The 22208-nt window shown below is 37.5% G+C and overlaps 1 protein-coding gene across 2 annotated transcripts in view; it reads left to right on the forward strand.

Moving 5' to 3' along the window:
• Window positions 1-22208, forward strand: part of AMMECR1 (AMMECR nuclear protein 1) — a 113484-nt gene that overhangs the window by 31950 nt on the left and 59326 nt on the right. The window contains exon 2 of one of the 2 annotated variants that reach the window (XM_047716884.1): window positions 21795-21905. The exons of the other annotated variant lie outside the window; for it this stretch is intronic. Within the exon in view, the coding sequence (XP_047572840.1) occupies window positions 21795-21905 (111 nt within the window). The remainder of the gene's footprint in view (window positions 1-21794; window positions 21906-22208) is intronic. 2 annotated transcript variants of the gene reach the window in all.

Raw genomic sequence — 22208 nt, forward strand, 5'->3', positions numbered from 1 at the left:
AAGTGATATTGAGTCAAAGACTTAAAGGATGTGAAGAGCTTCTTAAGGCTTTCAGCATTGGTTTTGTCAGCTCTAGCCTTTGTTGCTGGCACTGGTGACAACAGCCTTGGGAGAATGCCATGCATTTTAGACTGACTTCCGGGCAGTGCATTCCTTGGGCACTCCCTGTGGCCTTGGTCAAGCTTGAGTCCATACTTGCTCTGTGACTGTCCCTTCGCTTCACCTCGGCCTCCCCACTCCTCCCCCCTGCCCAGTAAAGATACAGAGGTCAGAATTTGAAGGGTAGGCTAATTTTGTCTCCTGGCTCCACCTAGGTCACATTCCTTGGTATCCGATGGCTTGGGAAGAATATATACCAAGGATTGTGCCTGTGAACCAACCATTCATGGTCACTGCCTTCACCTTGTAACTATTAGTGACATTTTAAGATTCTACCTTACTTGCCAGTTGGCACCTTTGCTTGGAAAGGAGTGACAGTATAGGAACCCACACAACTCCCGAGCTACCCTGATGTTGGGTTTCCTTAAAGAAAACTCCCAGATTCTTGTGGTCTAAGAGGATGCTTTCAACTTTCCAAAAGGCTATCGGAGCAACATAAAACCAAACCGTGCTTCTAGTTGTGTTGACACCAAACCTGGAATAAGTCTAGGTATTTGAAGGTAACTATGCTCCCAGCTCTCCTTATCTCTTGCCCTAGATTTTTAGCCCTGAAATTTGATGACTTACTGGTTTTGTTTGTTTGTTTGTTTTTGCTCTGGATATGCTCTATCATGATTTAACTAGCTTCTGCTTAGAACGTTCCACCTCCAAACCATTTCCTTGATGTCCAGTTTTGCTCTGTTCTGATTAAACATTTCCATGGTATTCTGTTCCTATACAAATAAAGGGATTCTTAACAGGTATTTCTCTGGGTGTTTTCAGGCAGAGCATTTCTTTTGGCCTAGATATACTTCTTGGGGATAACAGACTTCCTTAGTCACCTCTCTATAAATCTCTGAACCCGAGGTTGTTTATCTTATGGAGAATACTGGAAATTGACTTTTTGTGGTTGCTGAGGGTATCCCAAGTTAAATCTTTTAAACACTCATCCAGTGCATGGTTAATGGCTCTGATGACTCTTCTCTACCCACCTGCACATGGAGGCCAGCCTTAACTGTTTTCCCCAGATCGAGAATTACCCTTTCCCTGTGTATTCAGAATTTTCTTACTGCTTCTATGGTTCCTGATGGTATAGAGCGGACTAACATGTTTTGTTAGTCCATGTATCAACCACAAGAATAATTGAAATAACAAAAAAGGAAATGGTGCAGAAGCTGTTTTATCTGAGGATGATAAACCATTTCTGTGACTTTGGAGTCAGATAGTCCTGGGTGATTATGTCACGTCTGCCCCATTCTAGCAGTGTCCTAGGCTGAAGTCAACTGACCTCTCAGCCTGTTTTCTCATCTGTAAATGACTTTTGAAAGTTGCGTTGTTGTGAAGATTAAAATGCCTGTGAAAGCACCTGATCATATTTGACTCATAGTATGCTGTCATTGAATGTTGACTCTTCACTTTCCTCCTTCATGTTCCTCAAGTCCTGAAGCACTCAACTGAGCAAGGCACAGTCTCTCATGGTGCCCCTGTCAGCACCAGAATCATCTTACATTTCCCCAGATATAGAATCTAGTCAAGAGCCACCTGTGAAATTGTAATACTTACTATAACCAATTATAACACGAAATTCTAATACTCAAGTATCCCTACTTCTAAGTATCTAAGGAAGGAATTTAACAGTTATTGAGGGGCTACTTAATAGAGGTCTCACTGGCCAAAAATGGTAACAATAATTTTACCTTTATTGATACAGCATTATAAATACTTGTTGGTTTCAGGACCTTTCAAATGGCTAGTACCCTTGGATCCCTGTGGCAGTCCACTGAACAGACTGTGCACTCCTCCCCATCTTTGCATTTCCATGTCTGAAGCTAAAGGGAGTTAGAGGACTCCTTCATGGTCTTTAGACTAATGGATGGTGGTGTAGAGCCTCGAGCCTGTTTCTATCTTCTTCTCATCCTATTCCAGTACTTTAATACTATTATACCCCATTGATTTAAACTCTGAGGTTCTGGTACATGAAGTATCTGAGAACTAGAATTCTAAGAACAAAATGTCTTTGGGGCTTCTGTGTGGCTCAATTGGTTGAATGTCTGACTCTTGGTTTTGGCTCAGGTCTTGATCTCGGCGTCTTGAGATGGCGCTTCGCAGTCTCCATGCCCAGAGGGGAGTCCGCTTGGGATTCTTTCTCCCTCTCCCTCTGCCCGCCCCCCACTCTCTCCCTCTAAAACAAATATATCAATCTTCAAAAAGAAAAAAACAAAACATCTCTTAGGTTTCCCCTGATTTTATTCCTGAGACATTTATCTCCTTAAGAGATATCTCTATAAACTATGAGTTTTAAACTCTACCTGGAGGCCCAAGAAAGCTGTTTATGCCTTTGATATAAATTCTTTTTAAAAAAGTTTTATTTAGAGGCACCTGAGTGGCTCAGTTGGTTAAGCGACTGCCTTCGGCTTAGGTCATGATCCTGGAGTCCTGGGATCAAGTCCCGAGCGGGGCTCCCTGCTCAGCAGGGAGTCTGCTTCTCCCTCTGGCCCTCCCCCTCTCATACTCTCTCTCCTATAAATAAACTCTTTTAAAAGAAGTTTTATTTATTTATTGAGAGAGAAAAAGAGAGTGTGCATGCGCATGAGCCGGGTCGTCGGGGAGTGGGGCAGGGAAAGGGCAGTGGGAAAGGGAGAGAGAATATCAAGCAGATTCCCTGCTGAGCGCGGAGCCTGTCACAGGACTCAATCTCAGGACCCTGCGATCACACAACCTGAGCCGAAAACCAAGAGTTGGCCGCTTAACCAACTACGTAAGTGACCCAGGTGCCCCAAGCCTTTGATAAAAATGCTGTGTGCCACAGTTAGATGCCCAGTACACATTTAAAAACAGTATTTTTTAGGCCTAGACCCACAATAGTCCCTTTTAGTGTGATCTTCATTAGATTAAATTATTCATTTCAAGTTATTTAAATTATTTCATTCATTCAACAAACATATCTTTAGCCCTCACTATGTGCCAGGGGCTAGGGATAAAGCCATGCAAAAGAAGAACTGTCCACTTGGAGCTTACAGTCTAGTAGGGAGACTATAAACAAATAGGTAGAGATATGTACTGTGAAGAAAAAATAAAGCACTTTAAAATTTTTGCTCAAACCATGAGACCAGTGACCCCTGGTAGACTCTCTGAAAAAGTCAGTTCTTAGGAAAATGGCCTCGGAAAGGAACATTGCCTGCTACACCCCTTAGCAGTGTCTACCTTTCATTCTCGGGACTAAGACCTTGTTGTTGTTGTTGTTGCTGTTGTTTTGTATGGTTGTGAGTTAACCTAATGGAGATGAAGTACAAGGATGTGGCCAAGCGCTTAAAGACAGATTGCAGAGGAAGGGCTGTTAGGTATAGAGCACCTCTGGAGAAATAATCTCCCAACATATACTTTTTTTTTTTAAACAAAGATCATTTTTTTAATATAATGTAGTACTTTTCTTTTTCTTTTTTTGTTTAAATTCAATTAGCCAACATATAGTACATCATTAGTTTTTGATATAGTGTTCAATGATTCATTAGTTGCATACTAACCCTCAGTGCTCATCCTATCACATGCCCTCCTTAAATACTTTTAGAGTCGTGTTTATCTTTTAGTTTTTTTTTTTTAAAGATTTTATTTATTTATTTGACAGAGAGAGATCACAAGTAGACGGAGAGGCAGGCAGAGAGAGAGAGAGAGAGAGAGAGAGAGAGAGGGAAGCAGGCACCCTGCTGAGCAGAGAGCCCGATGCGGGACTCGATCCCAGGACCCTGAGATCATGACCTGAGCCGAAGGCAGCGGCTTAATCCACTGAGCCACCCAGGCGCCCCTATCTTTTAGTTTTTAAATATAATCTCTTGCCTTATGGTGTGTTCCATGAGGAACAATGAAAATAGATGGATTTTTTTTAAGTATCTATCAACTTTTTTTAAGAAAACAGTATAAAAACGCCTCTTTAGATCCTTCTTGTTTTATGGCATAAGACTGTAGAATGAGATTTTTTATTTTTTTTTTGGACATAAGTGTTTTTAAAAGTTTTGAAGAACAGGGAGTCTGCAAGTTGGAAGGAAGCCATTCTTACCACGAGGCAAATATACTTGAGTTTAATTTTTAAACTATAACTGCCGTTTGACCTTAAATTAAGACAGTCTGTTTCCATTGTGGTGTTTTACTGGTTTAACAATGAGAACATTTAAAGCAGCTGCCACCAATTAAAATGATTCATAAATGCTGGTTTTAAATAAATATTCTTGAAGTTTTAACTCAGTGAAATCTTTTTTTTTTTTTTTTCTCTAAGTGGCACTGTCTTTCTGGAAAGTAATTTGGTAAAATGCATCAAGAGCTTTAAAAAATGTTCATATACTTTGATCTGGGAATTATGCTTCTAAAAAAACTTTATCCTTAGAAAATAAGTCTGAGACCTGGATAAACTTTAATGCATAGAGATGTTCCCCACAGTTTTAACAAGAAGAAAATGATTATCTAAATTATGGTACACCCATATGATGAAATATCATGGAGCCATTAAAATATTTTTGAAGAATCTTAGCCATCTAAGAAAATGTTTATGCAATTCAGTTGAAAACAAACTATATGAAAACATACAGTGTGATGTTAACATGTGAATGTACTTCCATAGAAAATGACTCTCAGGAATGACTGTCATTTTCTTTGGTTGTGAGATTATGTGTGATTTTTATTTTCTTCTATCTGCTTTTTTATGTTTTCCAAAATGTTTACAGTGAACATGCATTACATTTATAATAAATAAAAATATATGTTTTGATCCTTTCTTTCAATGGGATGCTTTTTATTAATACCCAATCCATTTGTAATATTACAACATAATTTCCTGCAGGTTTTCATCTTTACAGCAGTTCTTCTTTCTACTGTTTTATGTTTTTAACCTTCTGTTTATTTTAATTTTTATAATATGCACAGTGTCAACAATTTTATTTTGTTCTAATTTCCAGATGTTAGTCTTTAAAGCCAATAATTCAGTTACCCACTGGAATACTATTTTTCAGGTGGTTTGTATCAAACAACACACACACATTCATAGACTGTGGTAAATAGAGGTGGCCCTAGGTCCATACCACAATGCCTAGTTCCAAATCCTGACCGCACCACTTAGTAGCTATGTAACCACTGACAAGTTGATTGCCCACTCAGATTCCCAGTTTATCTGTAAAATAGAGGGTAATAATAGTATCTACCTCATCAGATTGTGGTAGGGATTTAAAAGAGTTATTACATGTAAACACTTGAGAAAGGCCTGCCACATAGTGTTTGGAAAACGTTAGGTATTTTTAGTCATGTGTGTATGCATATGTATATGAATATATACATACTATCATGATCATTTGTGAAATGCTCCTTTTTACCTTTTTATTCCTCTATACAGTTGTAATTTAAAAATTTAAATCTGTCTTATTCTTTGGTAATCAGAGTTAGTTTTCCTGCTATGCTTTGCAATTATTTTTAAAAGTTCCCATATTTTCAGCAATAGAAACCTTATTGATTTGTCTTCCAATCCTATTTTCCTTTTCCATATTTGGAATTGACGATCATTCATGTGGACTGGATGGAATGAAGCTTGGCTTTGTTCTAGGTGTAAAAGAAGTTCCATTTACATACAGATAGTTGATGTATTCCTTAACAGTTATCCTCATCTGTTGAATTATTTACGTTATTTATTAAAGTACCACCTTGGTAGAGAAGAAGCGGGGGGAAGGGCAGGTAAGTATGAGGGTACCCTAAAGAAATAAAACTACATTTGTTTCATTGTAAACTCTGTAATCCAAACATCTCTAATTCAGTTCAGTTAATTGATCTTCTCAGATTTGGCGTGAAAAGAGAGCTGCCTCTTAGGGAATCATGCATTGGGCTAGACACATATGTAATTTTGTAGTCCATAGGAGAACTATTTTATTACAAGTAAAACAGTCATTTGGCAATTTTGCTGTCATACACTACAGAATGAGAAATGTGTTCCTATAGAAAACAACTTGGCTTTAACGGATTAACTGTTCCTCATAGCTAATTCCAGTAATGTTGCCATAGCTCAGTTTCATTTCTTTGAAGAAGTGGTGTTTCTGTGGTACATTTACATTGGCAGAATGAGGAAGGACTTGGGGCAAGTTTGAAAGCATTAAGCTGGTCATTGAGGGACTCTTTTCAAATGACAAGATTTTTCATCAATTTAGCAGTATTCAGCGGAAACATGGATAGTCTTAAGATCTGCATCTTTAACTGGAAAGTTTTTAGTGTTGAATGTCAAAAACGGGTGGGAGAGGTAAGCCTGATGAAAAATTACATTTTCCCTGGTCTTTGGTTCTATAGCTCTGTAGAAACACTGGATTGATCGTGAGGTCCCGTAGGTGTATTTCAGATCTGGAAGTAGAGTGACAGCTCAAAATACTTTTTTTTTAAAAATCTGTGGTATTTATCTGCAAAGCAAAGGCTTGGGGTATTTTTGCTAGTTTTAAGGGAGAGGACGAGGTAGGCTTGAAGGGGAAAAAATTAGCTTTCAGAAATGAGCATGTTCAGTAGCTCAGGTGGCAAATCTTTCTTTCTTCTACTGACGTGATGAAGCTGAGTAGGTCACCATCATTTCCAGACCTGGTACAATACCTTTGATAATCCATAGTCTTCCATGTACTTAGCAGTTCAGCTGGAGGCTTTTTAAACCAGAGTATTTAAATATACAGAGGAAGTTGTTGTACTGGTGCTTGTTGGTAAGGCTGCTGTGTTCTTTCTTATCTTCCCAGGGAGTTTGGTCCCTTTGTTTAGCTTCTGTTTTCATTTGTTTACAAAGTTATAGGCTTTGAAGTAGGCAGCTATATAGGACTACCTGAAGAGAAGTGTAAAGCAAGAAGATAAGCAATAATCCTCATCTCACTACCTTCTTAACCTCAGTTTCTCAGCTAGTGTCATTCGTGAATTTTGCTTTTTTCTCAGAGGCTCTGCACTGCCTTGCTTACTGCTATCCTAATTTTCTGGGGAAACTTCTGTTGTTTTGTGCTTGCTTTCTGAACATTGAACTATTGTGATGTTGCATGATGTGCTAGTGGGGAATTTTCAAATTTTTAGATTTTTTATTTTTTTAAGATTTTATTTATTTATTTGAGAGAGCGTGAGAGAGCACACCAGAGAGAGAGAGAGAGAGAGAGCACGAGTTGGGGGCAGGGGCAGAGGGAGAGGGAAAAGCAGACTCCCCAGTGAGCAGGGAGCCCAATGCAGTGGGGCTCAATCCCTCAATCCCAGAACCCCAGGATCATGACATGAGCTAAAGACAGACGCTTAACCAACGGAGCCACCCAGGCACCCTGCTAATGGGAAATTTTTTTAAAAATAATTTTTGATAGGATAATTTTTTTGATAGGATAATTTAATGACACATATAATGTTGTTTTTCTGTTTGCTCCAAAATAAAAATATTTTGCATATTTGGTTTCCTTAATATGGAACTTGTTCCTAGGCAACTGCCCTTCTGTAGTCATGGCATTGTGATTGCAAGATGTGTACCATTAAGACTGTGATAAACTCAGTGTTATCTAGTACAGCAATGAAGTAAATAGCTCTGCCATAAGATTGTTTAAATTGTCATAGCTGAAAAAAATTGCCCTATAGAAGTAGCGGTAACAAAATACAAACACACACGTCAGGCATAATTCCTAATAATAACTTCCTCAAGATTTTTAGGTGTTGTAAATAAGGTTGTTCAAGTTGCATTTACTTTTTTTTTTTTTTTTTACCATTTTAACTTGTATGGAGGGAGAATAAGAGGAGTGAGCTATTTGTGGCATCCACTTAAAGAAGGAAATGTCAGTGTGACTGTGAACTGACACTTTTGTCAATTGCAGTTTTTAACCTGGCTACTTTGATTTTTTTTTTATTTCATTACCTTGGATTTTAGAGTTCTTGAGTTGATATTTTTTAAGATTGACATCTCTAACCTTTTGGTTCTGAGCAGTGCATTGCCCCTGAAATTGGTTGAGTCACTTCATATTCTTCTGAGTTCACCACCTGTCAAAGCTGAAGAGATCTGTCCCTTTTACTTTCTGCTTCCTGGTCCATTTTCCTGTGCTCCATGGTCTTCTACTATTTGTGGTAGGCTTTTCCCGCATTTAATATGTGAAACCTACCATAGATTTTGACCCTTAAAGTTACTCAGTTTTAAAAAAGCCTTTGGGACTTCCACTTCAGTCCAAGAAGTTGTAGTTGGGATAAGACTTGTTTCCCTCTGCCTCACGTACCTTGTAAACAACTAGGAACTGGGTAAGAGATCTTAAACAACTGTTTTCAGATGTTGGGCAACAGGTAGACAAGACTGTGATCCCTGAGAAAAAGGGAACAAATGAAGTTAGCCCTATAGTTACTCTGGCTTTTTGCTTGTGGGCAGTTTCTGGACCATAGCATTGTAAGAGGGAACCCAAGCAGAGCCTACAGTTCTGTTGAATTGGTGAGACAGAGATAGGAACTCAGGGAGGTCTAGGTGGCAGGAATTTGTAGAGCAGAGTACTGGGAGAAGGGGGCCACTCAGAAATAGTTCCAGAAATCTACAAAAATGTCCCCTTTATCTTTGGTGATTCAGTACAAATCTGTGCATATGTTGAAGAAACACCATGGGGCTGGCCAAAAATATTGCTCAAGAGCTGTAAGTTGAAAATTTACTGGAGCTCATACAGGACTGAGAGACATTTGCGTTGCCACAGCAAGAGATGAGAGACCTTGTTGAATACCCAAACTATTAAATAGAACCCCAGAAGGGTCATATCTTAGTAATAGGGCTACTGTTAGCCCTAAAGTAAAGGGTACTCTGAACCCTAACTAAAAAAATTCAAGCCAAGCTTTGAAAACTAAATAGTTTAGATGCATGACAAAACAAGCTTCACCCTTTGAAGGAAGACAGTAAAATCAAAACATTCAAAAATATAATGGTTATAATGTCTGATATCCAAAAAACCACTAGATAGTCCAAGAAGCACTGAAATGTGACCCATAATCAGGAGGAAGTCAGTCAATAGAAACAGACCCAAAATTGGCGGTTATAGAATTAGCAGACAAGGAATTTAAGACAGCTATGAAACTGTGTTGAACAATTGAATGAAAAGCATGAATATAGTGAGGAAAGAAATTGAAGACCTACCAAGAACCAAATAGAACTTCTGTAGCTGAAAAGTTTAGTATATGCAATGAGAAAGTCACTGGATGAAATTAATAGCAGATTAGATTAGACTCCAGAAGAAAAGATCAATGAATTTGAAGATCTAACAATAGAAATTATCCAAGCTAAAATGGAGAACAGAAAAAAGTGAAGAAAAGAGCTTCAGTGAACTGTGGGACAATATCAAGCAGACTTGTATACATGTAATTAGATTCCCAGAAGGAAAGGAGAGAGTGGATAGTCATAAAAAATAGTGGAAGAAATAATGGCTAACATTTTTCAATTATGATGAAAACTATACACCCATAGATCCAAGAAGCTCAATGAACTCTAAGAGGGATAACCACAAAGGAAACCACAGTAAGGCTATTACAATCAAATTGCTGAAAGCCAGTGGTAGAGGGAGCATTTGAAAAGAAGCTAGAGGGGGGAAAAAGACATATTATATACAGAAGAGCAAAGATAAGAACTGATATACATCTCATCAGAAACAATGCAAGCAAGAAGACAATGGAATGACATCTTTAAAGGGCTAAAAGAAAAAAAGTACCATCAACCTCAAATCTAATTAAAGCAAAAAGAAATGAAGGTGAAATATATTTTTTCAGACAAACAAAAACTGAGAGTTGTCACCAGCAGACCTGAACTATAACAAATATTAAGGGAAATTCTTCAGGCTGCAGGAAAATGATTCCAGATGGAAATTTGGATCTCTACAGAGTAATGAAGAGTGCCAGATAAGTGTGGTAAGTGTGGGATAAATATACAAGACTTTTTTCCCCTCATTTTAAAATTTCTTTAAAAGTTAGGTGATTGTTTAAAGCAAAATTAATAATCTGTTATGGAATTTGTAAGGTATATAGATCTAAAAGATATGACAGTATCCCCAAGGGATGGAAGGTATAAAATGGAAGTATGCTGCTAAGGTCCTTATGGTGTACATATAGTGATGTAATATTGCTTGAAGGTAGATTGTAATAAGCCAGAGATGCATCATATACGACTCGGAATAACCATCATGAAAGGCATAACTAACAAGCTAATAATGGTGTTAAAAGTGAATACTAAAATATACTCATTTAATCCAGAATAAGACCAAAAAAGAAGAGCAAGGAAAAGATGGGAAATGTAAAAACAAATATAAAATATAAAGATGGTAGATTTAAACACAACCATATCAAAATTACATTAAATATAATTAGTCTGAATACTACAATTAAGAGGCTACATAAAAATGCAAGACCCAACTATGCACTGTGTATGAGAGACCAACTTTAAGAGTAAAGACGCAGGGGCACCTGGGTGACTCAGTGGGTTAAGCCTCTGCCTTCGGCTCAGATCATGATCTCAGGGTCCTGGGATCGAGCCCCATACTGAGCTCTCTGCTCTCAGTGGGGAGCCTGCTTCCCACTTTCTCTCTGAGGGCCTCTCTGCCTACTTAACGACTGGAGCCACCCAGGTGCCCCTGCCTCTCTGCCTACTTGTGATCCCTCTCTGTCAAATAAATAAATAAAATCTTAAAAGAATAAAGATGCAGATAGTTTAAAAAAAAAAGATGGAAAAAATATGTCATGCAAACACTAATCATAAGAAGGCTGGAGTGACTACATCAATATGAGCCAAGTTAGACTTCAGGACAAAGAATATTACTAAGGATAAGGAGGGACATTTCATAATGGTAAAGTGGTCAGTTCATCAAGAACACAACAATACTAAATATGTGTGCTCCTAACAAAGCCTCAAATAAAGAGAAGAAAAGAAAACCAGATACAACTGAAAGGATAAATAGACAAATCTACAATCAGAGTTGGATGTTTCAACACTCTTAACTCAGTAACAGATAGAATAAGTAGACCAAAAAAAAAAAAATCAGTGAGGAGATATAAAACCTGACCAACACTACTATACCTAACCAACTGTACCTAATTGATATTTATGAAACACTGGACCTAACATTACCAGAATATATTTTCTTTTCAAATTCACTAAAATGGACCACATTCTGGGTCATAAAACAAGCCTCAGCATATTTAGAAGAATCAAAACAATACAAAATATATTTTCTGACCAAAATGGAATTAAATGAAAAATCAATAACAAAGGTATCTGTGAAATTCTCAAATATTAGGAAATGACACAATACACTCTAAATAAACCATGGGTCAAAGAAGAAACTAGAAAATATTTTGAACTGGGGTGCCTGAGTGGCTCAGTTGGTTAAGCATCTGACTCTTATGTCAGTTCAGGTCTTGATCTTAGGGTTTGAGTTCAAGCCCTGCATTGAGCTCCATGCTGGGTGTAGAGCCTATTTGATAAACAAAAATTTCAAGAGAATGATAATGAAAACACAACATAATGAAATTTGTAGGATGTAGCTTATACAGTGCTTAGTGGGAAATTTATAGCTTTAAAATAAAGAAGATCTAAAATCAATAATTCAACAGTCTACCTTAACAAGTAAGCAAATGAAGAGCAAGTTCAACCACAAGTAAGAGGAAGAAAATATTATAAGAGTAGAAATCAATAAAAGAGAAAACAATAAAGAAAAATCAATGAAACCAATAGCCAGCTCTTTGAAAAGATCAATAAAATTAATAAAGCTATTGCTAGACTGATACAGATAAAAAAGAAAAGACAGAAATTAGCACAAATTACCAATATCAGGAAAGGAAGAACAGACATCACTATAGATCCTGCAGACATGGAAAGGACAAAGGAATATTGTGCATAACTCTATGCTGAAAAATTCTTCAACTTAGATGAAATGGAAGAATTCCTTGAAGGACACAGATTACCAAAATTGACTCAAAGAGAGCTAGAAAATCTGAGTAGCCTTATATCAAAGAAATCGAAGTTGTAATTAAAAATCATCCCATAATTAAACTCGAAGCTCCAATGACTTCAGTGTGTATTCTACCAAATATTTAAGGAACAAATCAAACTTGTGGAAAATGGAGGAGGATAGAATTCTTCCCAGCTCATTCTATGAAGTTGGCATCACCATGATCTCAAAAACTGACAAAGATATTACAAGAAGAGAAAACCACAGATCAATATTCTTTATATTCATACACATAAAAATCTATCACCAAATATTAATAGATTTAAAAAATTAACCTCACAGTATACACAAACAGTAACTCATAATGGATCATAAACCTAAATGTAAAAGCTAAAATTATAAAACTTCTAGAAGAGACTAGGAGAAAATCTCCATGAACTTTAGATAAAGATTCCTCTATCCAACACAAAACATGAACCAGAAAGCAAAAATTCATAAAATTCAACTTCACCAAAATTAAAAAAGTGTGCTCTTCAAAAGATAACATTAAGAAAATTAAAAGGCAAGCCACAGACTAGGAAACATATTTGCAGTGTACATTTTGGATAAAGCTTGGTATCCAAAACATACTTTTTAATACCCTACACCTCCTGTAAAAAGAAGACAAACAATCCAATTTAAAAATAAGTAAATGAGTTGAACAAGCAATTCCCCCCCCAAAATTTGTGCATAAATAGGAAGCACTTGAAGAGTTACTCAATATTCTTAGTTATCAGAGAACCACAAATTAAAACCACAATGAGATATCCCTACACATTAACTTGAATTAAAAAAAAAATACCAAGGGTTGGTGAGGATGTGGAGCAACTGGCACACGCATACAATGCTGGTAGGAATGTAGTTGGTGTAGCTGCTGGAAATTGGTACAGCCAATTGAAAAATAGTTTGGCAGTTTCTTATAAAGGTAAACATATACTTACTCATAACTCAACTGTTCTTTGTAGGTAGTTACCTAAGAGGAATGAAAACTTAACATTTCTATAAAAACTTGAATGTGAACATTATCATAGAAGCTTTATCTATAATAGCCCCAAACTATAAGCAACCCAAATATCCATCCATGCATGAGTAAAGAGACAAATTATGATATACCCATTCCGTGGAATACCACTCAACAACAAAAAGGAACAAACACATGAATGAGTATCAGAAACATTACTCAAGGTGAAAGAAGCTGTCACAAAAGACTGCATACTGGATGATTCCATTCCTGTGAAATTCTGGAAATGGCAAAACTGCAGGGACTGAAAGCAGGTTTGTGTTTGCCAGGGTCCAGGCGTGTGGAGAGGGAATTTATTACCAAGCGGTGCCAGGTAACTTTTTGGGGTGATGGAAATGTTCTATAACTTGATTGCACTTTAGGTTATATGTATATATATGTTTGTCAACATTCATTGAATTTTACACCTAAAATGCGTGCTTTTATAGTATATAAGTTATACTTTAGTGGGAAGTAGAAAGAAAGTTGGTTTTCAAAAAGTACGTTGGAGGGACGCCTGGGTGGCTCAGTTGGTTAAGCAGCTGCCTTCAGCTCAGGTCATGATCCCAGCGTCCTGGGATCGAGTCCCACATGGGCTCCTTGCTCATCAGGGAGCCTGCTTCTCCCTCTGCCTCTGCCTACCATTCTGTCTGCCTGTGCTTGCTCTCTCTCCCTCTCTCTCTCTGACAAATAAATAAATAAAATCTTAAAAAAAAAAAAAAGTACGTTGGAGGTAAGGATGTCAATTCCATGTTAAAAAAAAAAAAAACCCAACCTCGTGGGCAGTTCAAAATAGAGGTTCTTAAGAGCTTGAACTGTTTTTTGGAAGGTAAAAGAGGGGAGGGAGCAGGGGAAGGTAAAGGCAACATAAGCAGCCCTGATACAAAATATGGTCTCAGTTGAATGCTTTGTTCCTAGATCCTGCCTTTCCTTCTAACCCCTAAAATGAGAAGAACTTGGGGAAATTCCTGCTACAAAGCTCAGCCTATCCAACTTCTTTATCTCAAAGGAGCAAGTAATCCAATTTGAGGACCTTAAAATCAAAGCAGTTACCTTTCTAAACCAAGAAAACTTCATAAACTACATTACAGCTTTATTGCAGGTCTTACGAACCTGGCTCATTACATTGGATCTCCTTGGAATACGAAGCAAGATGGAAATCTAGAATGAAGAAGCTAGATAACTTTACAGCTCTCTGTATATAAGTGTTTAAATCACTCAGCCTATTTATTTCCTGTCTATTTCTGGTCATGGAATGGGTTCTGAAGATAAGACAAGATGGTGAAGACAGATCATTAGTGGGGAGGTAAGATACAAGTTTAAAAACAAAGCAAAACAAAATCCTTTAGTTGTATTCATTGTTTGAAGTGTTAAATATTCCCTAACCATTGAGCATATGAATTGTCCAATGGAACAAAACATTTGGTACCAAACACAGTTCCATAAAAGTTGTTAAGGGCATTAAAAAAATAAAAGTTGACCATATCAATCAAAACATTCTGAAACTCTGAATCTAGTTCTCCTGGCTCTCTCAGTTGTGCATATACTGAGTTTGGAATACTTAAGGCATGGTAGGTCTTTTTTGGCCTGGTCTGTTTTACATTAAAATAATTAATTCTTTTCATAGTAAAGGCTGAGTCCCAACCCTTAAAGGTCTTTGAACAAATTGTTTCAGAACAGGAATTCCAAATATAAATTATTTCATTGCAGAATTCTATAGCAATTTGTCACTTAAAGCTTATTTTATGAGCTTCATTCTTAAGATGCTACCATGTATTAAATTTAATACTCACTGCAGTCTAAACTAAGACTCAAAAATATGTGTAAATGTAGATTTTTTCCCAATGCAGGCAGGCTTTCTCATCTAATTTGGGGCTCTAAGAAATAAAATAAGACAGGCTAATCCCAGTGTATGAAGTCTGAGACTGAAATTTTTTTACCTTTACTGAAAAATCATTGATTTGGTCATGCTAAGAGAAAGAAATGGTTCTTTCAGTTCAAAATTTGGCAGAATCAAGCTAATCCTTTAAAGTATGCTTGTGATTTGGCTGGTTATATGTTATTGGTTATTACACTTGATTTATAAGACACACACTCACACACACACACACACACATACACACATACACACTCCCATTCAACCTTTCCAGTCATCTGTAGGGCTTTAGGCTCTCTTTCCTTTGGCATTTGCCAGTTAAATTAGCATTATAAAAATGAGGTGGGGGGGGAGGATATAGTGCTGCAATGATAGAATTTCTGGGACTACCAGGCAAAGAAAAATACTGAAAGATTGGTAATTCCTGATTCCCATTTTCAGATATTTTGGTCATCTATACTAAGCCATGCTGTCTGTTAGAGCAGTGTCTCCTTGTTTTCCCGAGTCCCATGGATACAGGTTATTTATAAAAGTTGGAGGAAGAGGAGAAATATATGGGAACCTTACCTTCTTCCCGCACGCCCCCATTTACAACCTCCTATTGTTCTCCTTTCAGCGTTTCTTAATTTGAATTTCAGATTACCTGGAAGAGTTAGGCCTCATTCATCCATTAATGATTCATTCACTCATTTAAAAACCTCATTAAGTAATATGAATTAAACAGATCAATACCTAGCTAAATAGTTTTTAACAGATGGTAAATGGGAATTTTCTTTTGGCGGGAATTTTGATTGGGCAGAAGTCTGTAGCTTTTAGGTCACTTGAGTTGGATGAAGGCTATTTGTTTAGACAACAGGAAGAAAAAATGAAGAAAGAGGGTTGAGAGGGAGTCAGAAAGGATGTTGGGAGGCCATAAAAGATAAAATAGTAGGCTTTGCTATGGGCTTCTAATGGGAATAGTATAGAAACTTGTAAAGTTGGTTTAGTGTGTCTAGGTTGATCCAGCATTTCTAGTTCTGGTATCTTCTCAGCTGATCTTTCTCTCCTTTCCTGGGAGGAGGAGAATGAGATTTGTATCTTCATAAGAATTTCCTAATCTGTGGTATCTTAGAATACATCTAGCTTTGCTACTCAAAATATTTTTTTCCCTATACCGGCGGAAAAATACTGGCGGTAGTAAGAAGATTTGGAGAACTAGCTAGCTTTTACCACTAACCAGCGAGATGACTCTGCACTTAGTCTCCCTGGATCGCTTTTGGTTTTTCACCTGTAAAATGAAGAGGAAATAGATAATCTCTTAAAATGTCCTTCATCTAACAATCTTAGATGATTATATAAATCGTGAATGATGTGATAAAACTCTCGTTAGGGATTTGCTATGGACTGAATTGTGGCCCCACAAAATGAATATGTTGAAACCCTAACCTCCACCATAATGGTATTTGGAGATAGGGCCTATAAGGAGATAATTAAGGTTACTTGAGGCCAGAAGGGTGGGTCCCTGATCCAACAGGATTTGTGTGTTTGTAAGAAGAGCCCACTAGAATTTGTATGCACGTGCGCTCATTCTCTCTCTGAATGCTCAGAGTAAAGGCCAAGTGAGTACAGAGCAGTCACCTACAAGCCAGAAAGAGCTCTCACCAGAAACAGAACGCTGCTGGACCTTTGATCTTGTATTTTATAGTCTCCAGAACCATGAGAAAATAAATTTCTGTTGTTTAAGCCACCTGGTCTGTGGTATTTTGTTATGGTGGCCCAAGTAGACTAATACAGGATTTAACCACACTGAGTACATTTTTTACAAATTGAATCTGTAGTTTATGTGATGTGTAAATGAGGTAGGTAACTTCTTTGTGCTAAAACAGGAAGCAAAATGTTTTAACCTGGCAGTGGAAGGAAGACTCCACCATTTCTGTTTTTCTCTGAGCTCCTAGATCCTGGGGAATTATGGTACTGAGTTGGATGTTATGAGTAATTTAGTTGGATCACTGAGCTAAGTAACAGAAGAACCTGAGCATAGTTGAGAAGCAATCATAATTTAATGGCAAAAGAAAAGAACCATGCCAGGGAGCTTTTCTTTTCCCATATCTGTGTATAATATAACCTTGTTGAACACCCATTTATAGTAATTAGCAGTATATTGGTAGGGATGGATATCATCTTGTTAATGTCACCTCCTACAAATCTCATTCTAAAGAAGAGCGAATTGCCAGAGTGGGGGCTTGCAAATGTCTAAGGCTGTTTTTTTTTAAAGATTTTATTTATTTATTTGACAGAGATCACAAGTAGGCAGAGAAGCAGGCAGAGAGAGAGAGGAGGAAGCAGGCTCCCTGCCGAGCAGAGAGCCTGATGTGGGGCTCCAACCCAGGACCCTGGGATCATGACCTGAGCTGAAGGCAGAGGCTTTTATTTAACCCACTGAGCCACTCAGGCACCCCATGTCTAAGGCTATCTTTTAAACCTGTATTTAACCATTTGCCGTGGTATGGAGGGGAGATAGGATTTATGGTAAAATGTTAAGTAAACACAGTTTTATCATAACTATACCCCTCCCAGAAATATATGTCTAATCTGTTTTGGTCTGCATCAATAGTCTCAAAAGAGGGACGTAGGAAGTGGCACTGCCAACGGACTGGGGAATGCCCTGTTCAGATTCACATTGCTTTTCTGTACTTTTGCTGATCCCATGCAGCTACCTTTCCCTGAGAGCTAGTACTATTGACCTGATGGTATTGGCTGCCAGTTGACAGAGAGGATTCACCTAGATTAGGTGGTTACTTCCTCTTCCTGCCTACAGACTTGGAAAAGTAGAGTTTACTTGCCTCCAAAGGTTTCTCGGAATGTAGTGGTACAAAATGTTCACAAGTAGGAAAATTCCTTAAAAAGCTGTGTCTGGTTACTCTCAGATAAACATTTCCATTAATATTTTATTTCATTTTGAATGCCTTTCTAGCTTGTAGTATTTTTTTTTCAGTGTATGTAGGTGGCTTCAAACCATACCGTAGAAGTATTTTCCAAAAAGCTTCAATCTTTGTCTTACTATGAACTGTTTTCCTTAGTTCTTGTCACTAAGCAGCTCCTCTCAACAGGCTCAAATCCCTTTTTCTACTTTAATCTGTCTCTGATTACGTTGACGTCGTACATCCTTTTGGGAACTCATACGTGTTTTAATAATATATTGAAGAAGAAATTGCCTATTTCTTCCCTCTGTGCATTGGGAAAATAAAAATTTTTGTTGCTATTTTTAGGTAATACGTATTGAATGTTCCCATAGTCATTGCCCTGTACAAAGAAGTTATCACACACAAGATACAATCTCCTGTGCTCAGTGATGTTTATTCTGTTTCAGTCTACTTTAAAATGCTTCATTTCCCAAGTTCTTTTCCCCCATGAAACGTTGCTTGTAGGTATTTTGTTTTTTTCAGTTCCATATATGTGTTCTTTAAAAAATTTTTTTGAAATTCTTTTGTTGAAAAATAACCAACGTATAATATTGTATTGGTTTCAGGTATACAACATAGTAGTTCAGTATTTACATACATTATGAAATGGTCACCACAATTAGTCTAGTTACCATCTGTCACCGTACAAAGTTGTTACAATATTATTGACTACATTCCCTACGCGGTACATAACATAGCCTTGTACCTCCTAATCCCTTTCAGTGACTTGGTTCACCCCTCCTCACCCCCTTCCCCTCTAGCAACCATCCATTTGTTCTCTGTTATCTGTGAGTCTGTGTTTTGTTTGAACACATTCATGTTCTTTATGAAGTATACTGGATGAGCATTTGTAAATGAGAAATTAGAGCCCAGATTGTGAAGGCATAGTTGTATTCTGTCTCCGAAAAGTCTGATTTCTTCCATCTTCAGACATCTGTCCTAAACACAGTGGAGTTGTCAAGTAGCAATCTCTCCCATCTTTGCCACCGATATTTTTCCACCACACCAACTGCCAAAGTGGGTGTTGCTGGAGGCAGGTAAGGAACAGGGAGAGTGTAGACAACTCTGCATCTGCTTTAGCTGTTACGAGGGCTCTTGAGGACAAATACTCAACAGTGCCTGAATTCATAGAATGTTAAATGTGCAAGAGACCACAGCAAGTTATCAGGATTATCATACTACTTTCTGCTACATCTTCGAGCCCTTGCTGCCTGGCAAAATGCAGCTTATCCTCTAGCGCCCTATGCCTTGAATTCATCATCCCTTCATCAGTGATGGTATATCATTGTAAGAATCTGTATGTAATTTGCCCTACTATGTGTTTTGAATGCCCTTTCACATACTCCCTAATATAGTGGTTAATTTGTATTCTCTTTCTATTTACCCTACACATTTTGAATGTTTGGTTGAGTAGATAAGATTATGGTAAGAATGATGTGCATCTATATTTTAGAGGGATAAAGAAGATGATTGAAGGTAAAGCACTTTTGAATGACTTTCATCTCTAGGGATTTTGATGGGAAACAATTTTACTGACACTTTTAGGTTTCTCAAGTCATTGAGGAAGAGAATACACAACTTAGTTCTGTGTCGTGGAGAAGCCATCGTGGTATTTTAAATATATGTTGTGTGTGAGTCACACAGCAGTGTGATTCACTTTGTTCTCAATCAGCCAAGGGTCATGTTATGGAGATATTTGTGTAGGTGTCATTATAGGGGAAGATTGGTATCTTACTGTCCAGATAGTGGTTGCTGACGTTGACTCTACCAAATTACAAAGTGAAAAATAAAGAGGTGAAGTTCATTGTTAAAGATAGTATGTGGAGGGCACCTGGGTGGCTCAGTTGTTAAGCAGCTGCCTTTGGCTCAGGTCATGACTTCAGGGTCCGGGATCAAGTCCCACATTGGGCTCCCTGCTCAGCAGGGAGTCTGCTTCTCCCTCTCCCACTCCCCCTGCTTGTGTTCCCTCTCTCACTGTCTCTCTCTCTTTGTCAAATAAATAAAATCTTTTTAAAAAATAAATAAAAATAGTGTGTGGAGTGCCTGGGTGGCTCAGTCAGTTAAGCATCTCCTTTCTACTCAGGTCATAATCTCAGGGTCCTGGGATCGAGCCCCCAATGTGGGCTCCCTTCTCAGCTAGAAACCTGCTTCTCCCCCTGCCTGCCACTCCCCCTACTTGTGTGCTCTTTCTCTCTCTCTCTGTCAAATGAATAAATAAACTCTTAAAAAAATAGAGTGTGTAGATTTTAGGTAGTAGTATTTGTATGAATGTGTCTAATTCTTGTCTTCCTGATAATTCCTAGTCAAGAACAATTAGAGAAATGCTCTAAGTGGAGCATCAGTATCTTATCTCAAGTTATAAGGTGTTCAGGTACATATGATGTGGAAAGCAGAAAACCTGGAATTTCTCTTTTGCTTTTTATCTTCGTACTTTTAATGTAGGTCATCCAACACTTGAATACTAACATCGACAATCATTTGGCCTTATGGTCATTTTTTTCAATGCCTTTGAGAATTTGGTTCGTGGAAGAAGGTAATTCTTAGCACTGCTCCTGGTTTGTATACTTTGTTTATTTTGGGACCTGTCTGATGTTGTGGCCACCTGTGAGAACTTGGCATATTTAATTGTTTGAGATGGGTGATTGAAGTACTTGAACAGGATCTTTTCACTCAACTGCTGATGACTGACTAGAGAATACTTTAAATATAGAATGTGCTCTCCATCTCAACAGCATATTATTAGAAATACATGAGCTATGGTATGTCCCCCTAAAATTTAAATTTTTAGAAAGCAGAATTGTACTGTATCCTACCCATAATACTGTAAATACTCACATTAACATGAACCACCCCCAACTGTAGGCTATTTATCCTTTTTACACAATGTGCTAAAATGTGTAAATTAATTTATTTCATACAAATTGACATATAAAGTTGTTTGTAACTAGAATTGTTTCTAGAATCAACCATTAATCAAGGCTATCCCTGGTTTGCTGCCAGATCCAAACCTCTACTATATTAAACTTCATTTAAAACTACACAAATTTCTTGATGCCATTGTATTTAATGCTTGAGAGATTGTATTTGTTGGCCATACTTTTATCTACAAACTAAAATAATTTTTCTGGTTTCAGAGTCTTATTTTGTTAATGTTTGCTCTTGCCCTTTACCTCTCCAAACCCTACCCATTTTTCTAGGCCAAGCTGAAGAGAAGCAGAGTTGATCAGATTTTCTTCTGTCCCTGTAGGTTCATTCATGGCATTTTGGACTTAGTTTATAGCACTCAATTTCTTTTGCCTGTGAGTTAGTTGTGAACACGCTTCCCTTCTGTACTGGTTCCTAGAGAGGTACCATGGTGTTTTGGGCAACCTTGTATTTCCTATAACCTTTCGTAGTACTTTGCCCTGAGATATTCAGTATTTGTTGAAATTATGGGTTTTGTTGTTGTTGTTTTTCTAAACTAGACTTAATGAATCAGTCAGTAACTTTACTAAAGTCAGTAACTTTAAACAGGTTTAAATGAGGACTCAAGCAGTCACCATGCTGGTTAAGGCTTTGTCCAGGTTGCTGTTCCGATTTCATTATGTATTAACTGTGGAACTACCTCATCTGTAAAATAGGACTGTGGTAATAGCATTACTCAGACTCTTAGAGTTGTTGATGAGGATTGATATAGACAATTTGTTTAAAACATTTATCGTGCTGCCTCACATATAGGTTCCCCTCAATCATTCCAGCTATAATTGCTAAATGCAGTCCGTTGGGCTAGACTCAGCCATATCTCAGGCATCTAACCCTGCGTATAAAAAATATCCAATAAATAACTTGCTTGAGTTGAATTGATTGATTGACCCTATTTTTATCTTCCGTTACAGCCCACTGTTTGTAACATGGAAGATCGGTCGAGACAAAAGATTGCGTGGATGCATAGGTACTTTTTCTGCCATGAACTTGCATTCAGGACTCAGGGAGTACACACTTACCAGGTGAAGATCAATTTTTGTTACCTCTGCTTCTACATTAAAAACAAAACAAAACAAAAAAAAAAACTTATAAGACTTGAACCTGCTACTTTAACTCCTTTGCCTTTACTAAATTGCTAACATTCTTGACTTCTTTCACATCAGATTTTTCCTTCTCTTCAACCATTTGCCTTATCTCTGATAAAACATTATTGCTATATTATCATAATATAAAATACCGTGATTACATGTATTCTGCCATAGATGTTTTAAAGTGTCTTCCTTCAGAGGCCAGCTTATTTTGTGTAACTTGAAAGTCAGTACCCA

Source organism: Lutra lutra, chromosome X (genome assembly GCF_902655055.1).
Source record: "Lutra lutra chromosome X, mLutLut1.2, whole genome shotgun sequence".
Taxonomy (NCBI): Eukaryota; Metazoa; Chordata; class Mammalia; order Carnivora; family Mustelidae; genus Lutra; species Lutra lutra.